The 10,193-nt window shown below is 39.5% G+C and overlaps 1 protein-coding gene across 1 annotated transcript in view; it reads right to left on the bottom strand.

Annotated features, from left to right (window-relative positions):
• The window catches only part of LOC101849878, a 14,274-nt gene extending 4,141 nt beyond the window's left edge, over window positions 1-10,133 (bottom strand). The window contains exons 1-7 of the mRNA XM_005107558.3: window positions 9,361-10,133; window positions 8,739-8,851; window positions 5,963-6,153; window positions 4,721-4,885; window positions 3,986-4,081; window positions 1,675-1,861; window positions 688-890 (exon numbers count right to left, since the gene is read on the bottom strand). Coding sequence (XP_005107615.1) covers window positions 688-890; window positions 1,675-1,861; window positions 3,986-4,081; window positions 4,721-4,885; window positions 5,963-6,153; window positions 8,739-8,814 — 918 coding nt within the window. The 5' untranslated portion in view covers window positions 8,815-8,851; window positions 9,361-10,133. The remainder of the gene's footprint in view (window positions 1-687; window positions 891-1,674; window positions 1,862-3,985; window positions 4,082-4,720; window positions 4,886-5,962; window positions 6,154-8,738; window positions 8,852-9,360) is intronic.
• Window positions 10,134-10,193: the final 60 nt, after the last annotated feature.

The raw sequence follows: 10,193 nt of genomic DNA on the forward strand, positions 1-10,193 counted from the left end.
GAGAGAGAGAGAGAGAGAGAGAGAGAGCGAGCGAGCGAGAGAGAGAGAGAGAAAGAGAATGGGTATAGAAGAATATACGCGTGTTTTTTGTGTTTGTGTGTGTCTTTTAATGTGAGTATGTGTGTGCATTTGTGAGTGTATGTGTGTATGTGTTTGTGTGGATGGGAGGGGCCAAGGATGGGTAGATAACGAGGGCGCCAGTGAGTTTTATGTGTGTGTATGTGTGTGTGTATGTGTGTGTGTGTATGTGTGTTTGTTTGTCTGTGTGTTGTATTTGTCTATTAGCTTCTCAGCTCTAGTTCATAAGTAATTCGTCACAGTAAGCGCCAAATACGTCATTATACCTTTAATATTGAAATCAAGCGACCATCAAACATAAATTAGGCAATATTCGCTTAAAATGTAATGAGTATCTTGAGAGGTTTATATCGAATGCCATAAACGTCCGTCGGTTATGGGAAAGGATTATTTAGTCCCTCCAGTACTTACTCTAAAGCTTGCTCTGTATAGTGTAAACACTTACTTTTATTTACTTTTATCCATTTACTTTTATCCGCCGCTTATACCGCTTTGTGCTACTCCAAAGCTCTATACTGTGTAAACACAAAACGAACAACAGAAGTGGAAAAGATTCTTTCAAGAGTGTTCTAACACGTCAGTCATCTCTCCCCGTATCTCTGCCCTTACATCAAAGTGCACACGGACTCGATGACCCATCCGAATGTACATCTTGAGCATGTCAAGCGAGCCCTCCAATCGGTTGCCGTTCTCGTCGTGGACGTAGACGATGGTCCAACAGAGGTCGGCGTACCACTGGAGCGCCACGAAGTCGTTTGTGTGCTTCAAGCCTTGGAGATCTCCCGTCGTGAAGCGAGAACTGTCTCGACGACCTGTTTCAAAGACGATTGGGTATTGGTTTCTTTTTTATTTTGATTGGGTATTTTTTTATTGCGGCAATAAAGTAGATATTATAGACTTTTGAAGTCTCATTGGGAAAAACATTGAGACTTTTTTAAAGGCATAACACTTGGGCCCACATTCTGACCTCCGATGGATTAGAACCGTTTTACATGTAAGACTACAGCAGTCATATATGTTATTTAATGCCTCGCCCCCTCCCGAACACACAGACTCATTGAATAACATACACCATACATACAATAAGATATTCACACTTAAAAAAGCACACTAAAGAAAAGGTGCCAAAGATAACTGTTACGAAGTGCCCCAAAAATTCTTGAGGTAAAGTCAACACCTGACAGCGATATTATCATGTCCTGCGCTCTGAATGATCAGGAAAATATGTTCCAGTGAACGTTATCAAAAGTCACAATCAGATATGAGAACATTCGTGCAAGTCAATAAAATATGCTAAGGTGTATATTATAACAACACCCTAGCAAACAAACCTTTTATCATATTGTTGTATTTCGGAGAATAACTCGAAAGACATTCCCTTTTAATTGACACAAACGCGCACGCACGCACACACACACACACACACACACACACACACACACACACACACACACACACACACACACACATAACCACTCACACAAACGGATGAAACGCTTGCTCACAAGTACATAAACGTACTAAGGAACACAAATATAAAAACTTTCAGAGGAAAAAAATATAAACAAACAAAACAAAAACCCGTTCCACGCTAACCTGAGGTGTCCCAGGAAGACAGCCAGTGGTAAGGTTTACTCCGGAATGTGATATTTCCCGTGGGTGTGTAGCTCTGACTGATGTGGGACAGGCTCTGACCGTTGAGGTGACCAGTGGTAAAGTCGTAGTGAGTGTTGTCCATAGTGAACGAGTAGCCTCGGTCTCGCATTACTCCTCGCATCTCAGCCTGGGACAGATGAATAGTATTAAAATATCATTTATTAGAAACGCTGGGAAGAAAAACGTTTCCATTTCATTGTTGGAAAAATTGTCAGGATTTTAAGAATGTTTGAAAACTTCTATATATACACTCAAACACAAACACACACACACACACACACACACACACACACACACACACACACACACACACACATACACACACACACATAATATATATATATATATATATATATATATATGTGTGTATATATATATATAAACCACATAGAGAAGAACCCCAGTAAAAGATATGGTGGAATAAATCCCCCTTCCCCCCTACACCCCCCCCCCTTTTTTCCCCCCATTCAAATGGTGCTCTGAGTTCTTCCGGAAATAGAAGTCGATGTGGTAGCTGATGAGGACATTGTGTTTCAAACGTCATACAAAATATGAGTGAGCCACAATATTATATAAAATTATCCTTGCTTTTAATTTTGTTTAACAAGATACTCCAATATCTGAAAGCGTAACCTGAGTTCTACAAGATGATTCACCTCTCTGTCTGAGATACCACTAAAACGCCTTCAAAATGCTGGTTTCAAAATCTGTCATTTTGTCATGTTGAACGTTTGAAATGTGATGTATTTTGAATTATAAGATTATGAGCAAAATTTGTACAATGAGAGCAGCATTGAGAAAGGAAAAATGTGTAGTTACATGGCCGGTAGCGACATGTTAATTCTTGGATTATCGAGATCACATTTTAGAAATAGTGTGGTTGTCTTCCAGCCTACTTTTGTAGCCAAAGGTAATTTCTTAAACGACTCCACCGCCCCCACCCCACCCCCACCCCCCTAGTTATGTTTTGCCCCAAATGCCATAGAGAAGAGTGATCCATCTTGTAGAACAATCATATGTGTGACGGCGCGGTGGAATCAAGTGCTCGTCAGGTTTCTGGGCTTCTAGAGTTGTTGGTACAACTTTAATTAAAGCCTATTTGTTTTCCTTGCTTTTGATTATAAATACCCATCTTTCTTTTACAGAAGTCGAGATAGTTGGGATTGAAGGATGTCGGGTTCGCTTGGTGCCCGTCGAGAAAATGGCCGCCAAAGCTTGAGTATTCTAGGAACTACAATTTTATATATCTGAATGCCTCTGATCAAAGTTTTTAGTACAATTCACACAAAAATTGAGTCTTCGGAAAGACATAAAAAAGTGTTGAGGTCGAAAAAACAAAATCGATAAAAATTGCCCAACTGGCGGAACAATTTTGACAAGCGCCTGATTTCACCACGATGTCACGACATCTCTTTCCGATCCATCATGTTTGCAATCTAGCATTCCCCCACTCCCCCCCACCCCCCTTTCCCCTCGGGGCTGAGCAGACCTTCAACAATAGCCCAAAACTAACTTTACACCTTTAACCCAGGCAAAAAAGTCTTTACTCAATATTTGTTAAAACAAAGTGAGAAAGTGCGATTGCAGGGAAAGCTGTTCTTTGGATGTTGCTCTTGGTCTTGCATTTAATATAAATATTCGCGTTACTTCTTTATAAACATTGAACTTTTGGGGGAAGACCTAAAGAGGGTTTTCTTAACATACCCCACCCTCCCAGGACACCAAATAATAACCGTAACCATAGCCATTTTATTGTTTTCTGACAGTTGTTCTTTGTTGTGCGTATTTATTAAGGTCAAAGCATCTTATTGTTAGTTCATCAAAAATGCCTAACCTTATCAGTAACTCTAGCTTTGGAGTGAGTAACTACAAAGAGGTGCCAGTGGAAAGACATATTTGTTCCGTGTGTGTGTGTGTGTGTGTGTGTGTAGGTGTATGTGTGTGAGTGCTGTGTCTTTGTGCATGTGTGTGTTTGTGTGAGTGTGTGTTTGTGTGAAGGTGTGTGCATGTATGTGTGTATGTGTGTGTGTGTGTGTGTGTGTGTGTGTGTGTGTGTGTGTGTGTGCGCGCGCGTGCGTGTGATTACTTTTGTTTAAGGTTTATTTACAACCTTATTGAAGAGATAACATAATTATATCGGGTAATACAAAGAATGATATACTGAAATAGATTTCTTTTAATAAGAGCATTAATATTTCACACCCATACACTACAATTACTGCTTGGGAGACCGTTAGGTTGACAGACTAACCTTGAAGGCAGTTTTAAAGAGCATATTGGCGTTCTCGTACGTGCTTGATCCATCCAGATATAGGGATACCAATGGCTGGTTGCTTGGGTGGATGTCCTGTAGATATTCATTTGGATGGTTAAACCCGCGAAAGGGGTGCGGGGACAGGGGGTGAGGGCGGGGGGGGGGGAGTGTTGTATATTAGATGACCTTGGGGATCTAAAAGAAAACGATGATGTTCTAGTTAAGAAACCAAACGAATGTCTGGCTGAACTAAATTGCATTATACCATTGTTATAACTCTTTAGATAAACAAAGACGAAGAGAGTGAAAAACAACAACAACAAACCAACAAACAATATACAAGTTATTTTCTTTGGGAACGAACTTCTGACACTTCTATCGGTAATTAAAATTTTGTATAATTATATTTCCACTACGTAGTGATATCAAGAGAAGCAGAGTGGAACTAAGCGGGACCGCCAGATTTTCTTCGGTTTAGAGAGGTTACTTATATATAGCATCCCCTTGACCTAAGCTCTCCGGCTGACGACAGATAGACGTCTCTTTCTTCCCGCGACACCCAAAAGGGTATAAGCGGCGAATAAAAGTAAAAGAGTAAAGTAAAGTACTTATATATAGAAAGAAAAGAAAGAAGATTTTATTTTCTTTTGGTTTACAGTTGGTTTTGGATTAACCGTGTTCGGTTTAAATGGACACTGCTAGCCTATGCTGCATTATGCGAAAGCAACCCACTCTGATCTTGAAGCTGATGAGATCCACTGGCCAGGTTGTTGCCAGGGTATTCCCATCCCAACGACTGGCGGACACATTCAGGTAGCTCACGTAGCCGTTTGTGCACACGATGATTGGCTGGAACTCTGCACCAGACCCGATGGGGGATGACATGCGTTCCATCGACTGGAAGAAGAAGAAGGTTACAGGTGAGATTATGTTAGAATATTATTTCAAAAGGAGGGGGGAGGGAGGGGGCGGCGGTGAGGGGAATCCACTCAGAACAGACCAGCGTCTGTCGTTCAGAGTTCGATTTCCGAGTGGAAAAAATGTATTGAGTATCTTATTTGTCCTCTGATGTTGTATCCCTTTTAGTCCGGGGTGGTCCTGACAGAGTGGGTGGGAAGCCTGCCTCCTAAATCATCCAAATTGTGTCGATTTTTATTATTTTTTAAATTAATGTATTTATTTATCTATTTATTTATCTATCTATCTATCTATCTATCTATTTATTTATCTATGTATTTATTTATCTATTTATTTATCTATTTATTTTTTATTATTACTTTTCTTTGAGGGGGGAGGGAGGAGAGTAAACCACGACATAAAAATACAGAAGTGCTAATGCGAGATTAACATCTCAATTCTCTTTACCAGCGTTGGAGAGAGAGCATTTATTAGCCCTTCACCTTTCATTTTTTTTTTAAACTGGTTTGATTACCTCTCGGGGGAGATTTTCGCTTGAAATCAGATAGACCAGACTAAAAGGATGTAATAATCACACCTCCAGTATTATCCAAATAGTGTTGATGAGGGCGTAAAAGCTTTCGTTACTAAAGATCACACCCCTCTTTCAAAGACCCAACATAGCTGCTGCTGCTGTTATTTAGTGTCCACCTCGTATCGGTTTTTTTAAAAGTTCTACGCTCGCGTCTCCCCCCTTTCCGTCTCATATCCCCCTTCTCTTTTCTCATTTAGTCACACTACCCCTCTCTTCCTCGCTTCTCACCCCCTCTTCTTCTCACTTCTCCTCCGACTGCTTTTTCACTCCTCATCCTCTCCATCGTCGCCATAGGAATTATTATCATTATTATCCTCATTTGCCACTATGTTTAGTAGTAGTAGTAGTAGTAGTAGTAGTAGTAGTAGTAGTAGTAGTAGTAGTAGTGGTAGTAGTAGTAGTAGTAATAGTAGTAGTAGTAGAATTGCTGTTGTCGTTTTTGCTATTGCTATAGTTATAGTAATTATTCTTATTGTTATTACCTCTCCGCAGATGACCTGACCGTTCATATTGAGGTTGTCCAGCATGAAGGACTCCGTAGAAGGCCGCTTGGTTATGGTCACCTTCACAGGTTTTCCCTGTAAGATGTTAGTGCGCAGAGCGTCTGTGGGCACGCTGGTGGAGGAGCTGGAGTCATATTGATGTCGCTCAGTCCACGACCTCTGGCACACGGCTGGAGACAAAATTAAACTTTAACTGTTATGAGCAATGGCTGAAAAAATCCATCCGAGATGATGGTTCAAAGCAGCAGTTTATGACTTCGCCATGCGCCATATTGAATAGTGACGTATGATGGAGTCACTCAGGAGTCAGTAAAAAGTGTGCACATCTGGGTATGATTTGAAAATAAATAAATAAATAAATGAATAAATAAATAAATAAATAAATAAATAACACCTAATGTCTGACAAAATCCTGCTTTGTCGTAAATGAAATTAAAAAACAAACAAACCCGTAACCTCTGTTCAAATCCTCCAAACCCAGTACTGTTTTGTGTGATGGTTTGCAGACAATAATCGATGCCAGACTAAAACTGGAAGATGTTGTTATGTTAAACTAGACCGTATCTTTCACAAAGAATTTGTTGGTTTCATACAGATTTGCATACACAAGACGCATTTCTCCTTGTGAGATGAATAAATAATTGCCATTGTCATTGTCATTTTTCATCAAAACCAGCAGCATGCACAAAACACGGATTGTTGTGTTGCCGCCAAAAAGCATTTCCATACACGAGCCTTTTCCAGTATTTAAGTTAAATATTTATTCATGATTCGTACAAATCAAATATATTAAAAGCAGTTCACAGAGCTTAAATTCAAAACATAGTGGGTTTTTTTTTCAGTTTTAGTTGAGGTTTTACGGCGCTCGCAACTGCATAAAGTCATCTGAGCGCCAGAAGATTAGAGGTGTTACAAGAGAGTGACAAACATAAAAAAGAAGAAGGGGAGATAAGGACGATAGATGTTTGATAAGAAAGAAGGAGCAAACCACAGAGCACCCGCCATCCACCCACGTTAAGACATTTTGAAGTTAAATTTGCTTGCGAAGAGGCTGGGACTGTTGTTATTTATAGTAGACCCATTACTGAGTATGCACTCGCGAAAAGAACATATTGCTCTCCATTTCAGCTCGGATTTATTTTACTATGCTTGTTATAATCGAACATCCTATCAGTTTCAAGGATTCATAACACTACAGTATAGGAGACCATCCTTATATAACTTGAATACAGGTAGGTGTTACTGTCTCTAAGCGACGGTGTGTAAAAGTAAAACAACATTCGTGTGTATTATTTTGTCCAAACACAAAAATGTGGAACTTCTGGGGGGGGGGGGGGGTAAGAAAGATTAATAATATTGCATTTTGGCTGTAAGCGAGACCTGCTTGAAAACCAAAGGCAGCTAGTGCTTATCACAGTGACTGAAAAGACGTGAAAGAATTACTGCGCTTTTCCCACAGTCCAATTTACTGCTATACTGAATTCAGTTCAAGTGTTTTAATCAAAACCTAGTTGAAAAGGAAATGGCAAACTTGATTCCTTTAGATTCAAACGTCGAGATTCTACGAGTTGGCTAAGCGTTTTAACCAACTATGTTTTGGGGCCTCCGAAAAGCTTAAGGAATTGTACTGAGGTGCTGAACGTTTTCTTGAAGGTGGTACATCTACATTAATGTAGAACCTAAATTTGGCTTTGTTCCTAACAAATATATCCGGAATGCTTTATTCCCCTTATACATGCTGCAGGAAAGATACAATAAAGCACAACAGATCTACATTTGCTTTTTATTTATAACCCAATGGATCTTACCAAAAAATAAAACTATTTCACGTTCTGAGAGCAGAGCTAGACATAGATGAACAAGATTAATAATTAGGAATAATAATTTACCAGCAACAAACCGCTGATATAAGAATTGAGGGAGAGTACTGCAAAATAACAACAATAACATATTAAAAAAGCAGTTAGGAAAGGATGGCACGAGACCTTTTTCAATATACAATGAAGCAATTAATTCTTAGAAATATAGAAGAAAGCCCAGGTCTCAAAACGAATAGAAGAAATATTGATAGCGTCAGTTTTAAATGCAGATTTAGTAAACGGACCTCAAAATGCATTTAGTCAATATTGTTGTGGCAGAAAGTAAAGAAATAAAAATACATGATGATACACATTTCAAAAACCAGTAAATTCTAAATGTTTTACGCCCCAAACGACACAACTTAGAGCATTAAGAGGACAGGCTTCTGACCCTTGCTATTCAGGGGCAACACAGAATCTTTCGCCTGCGAACACAACACATCCTACTGAATTCCTACCTAAATAGGATCCACAAGGATACCCCACCTGACTGCCTGCTGTGTGACTGCCAAGATGAAACATTATCACACCATCTCATTACCTGCCCTGCATTTAGCGATCTGCGTAGTACCTACCTACCTACCTCCCCAGAGATATCGGAAATACTCCATACAGCGACAAAAAAGAACAGCTGATAAAAACATTTAAATTCTTTGCAATATCGACAGGCCGAAGAGCTAGATTCTAGAACTTAGATGGCCGATGGATCGGAAAAGTAAACTCTTTCTTATTTTTTTGTGTTGATGTACCTGTCTACACTTAAACTAAGAAACAAGTAAACTTAAATTGTTGTAACATAAAAGGCTATTTTATTGATTAATCCTTATGTTGACACACTACCTGCATTTTAATATTGGATTGTTTGGACAAAAACACAGAAAGTGGTTTGAATATACCTGTCTGGGAGTCTTCCGCTCCTGTGGGAGAATGCACCGATAGAATCACTGCTACCAACGTTATCCAGGCGTGCATAATTTCCTCTCGTTTTCGTTTTGTACTTTAGACAAAACTGTAGAAGGAATGAAAAGGTGGCTTAAGATGCTGATGTACTCCGTAGAAATGTTTGTATTTGTGGTTATTTCTAGTTTTTCCTTGAAGTTTATGTTGTTTCTTTTTGTCTCGGATCTTGCCAAATTTAGCGTTTGGCTAGAACTCTATGAAATAACCACAAAGCAGTATCACAGTTTCAGTATCCCGAAAAAAAATAGCCTGTCAATTAACACATGGAAATAGTTCTTGAGGAACTTAAGAATAATAATATAAAGAAGATAAACAGTCCATGCTAGTCATAAGTTCAATGTTACAAAAATGTAACTGACTTTTACCTGGTTGTTAAGTTTTCTTATCACTGCCCAAGACAAAGAACGAAAGCACACTATGTACCAAGTATGCTAATTAGTTGAAGGGTCAGAGGCGTTTGTCAAAACTAGGAGTGACACTTGGGGGTTTGGGGGAGGGTTGGGCCTCGACACATGAAAAATTGCACCTGTATGACGCTGTAGACAAAAGCTGTGTTACCTGTGCTTGAGTTTCTTTTCTCAAGCTCAAGGAAATAAGAAGCGTGTTCAGGTTTAGGCGTCTCAGATCTTTCTTTTGCCGCGCCCAAATTTCTGGTTAAATTTGGACTTTGTTCGTTTCATCGGAAAAAAATCTTTGTTTCTTTGTTCTTCGTATCTTTCTGTCGGCTTTTATTATTGCAATGGTTTTTCCTTTTTTAGTCTTTGTTGTTGTTGTTATTGTTGTTGTTGTTCTTCTTCTTGTTGCTGATTTTGTTCCTGTTCCGTTTGTTTCTATTGCTGTTTTTGCCTTTCTAACTAGTGTCCGGAACACTGCAACGATTGTTTCCTACGCACTATCTCTGTTTTGGTCAGAATTGCTTTTTCTGTCTTTTGACTTTTTTATATGAAAGATTGCTTTACTTTACGTTGAGAACACTCAAAAAGCTCATCCACTGGTGCAGAAACCAAACATTCTAACAGCACTTCTTCGTAGGAGGCAAAGAACTATAGTCCTAAAGAACGGCTTATTTAAGAATAGGAAAGTTCGATGTCTAACAACTTAACTGTATGTGTAGTGTTGGTGACAGCGGCACAGTGCACTTATATAACGCATGCGTCTGACTCCGGTGAGTGACGTACGTAAATACCTGTACGTGTTACCAGACCACTGACGTCATATCCTATTCACAAGAATATCGCCGGCTCGGAGTAAAAACGTTATTTCTGCAGTGTGTCATTGTTGCATGGTTAGGAGCATTTTTGTTTCTTGGCAGCCATAAAGAGATTCACGATGTTCTTTTCCGGAGGTGGAACGCACTTGCACGTATACGGGGCGGGATAGAGACAGAGGGG

The sequence above is a fragment of the Aplysia californica genome, unplaced genomic scaffold (assembly GCF_000002075.1).
Source record: "Aplysia californica isolate F4 #8 unplaced genomic scaffold, AplCal3.0 scaffold00612, whole genome shotgun sequence".
In the NCBI taxonomy this organism is placed as follows: Eukaryota; Metazoa; Mollusca; class Gastropoda; order Aplysiida; family Aplysiidae; genus Aplysia; species Aplysia californica.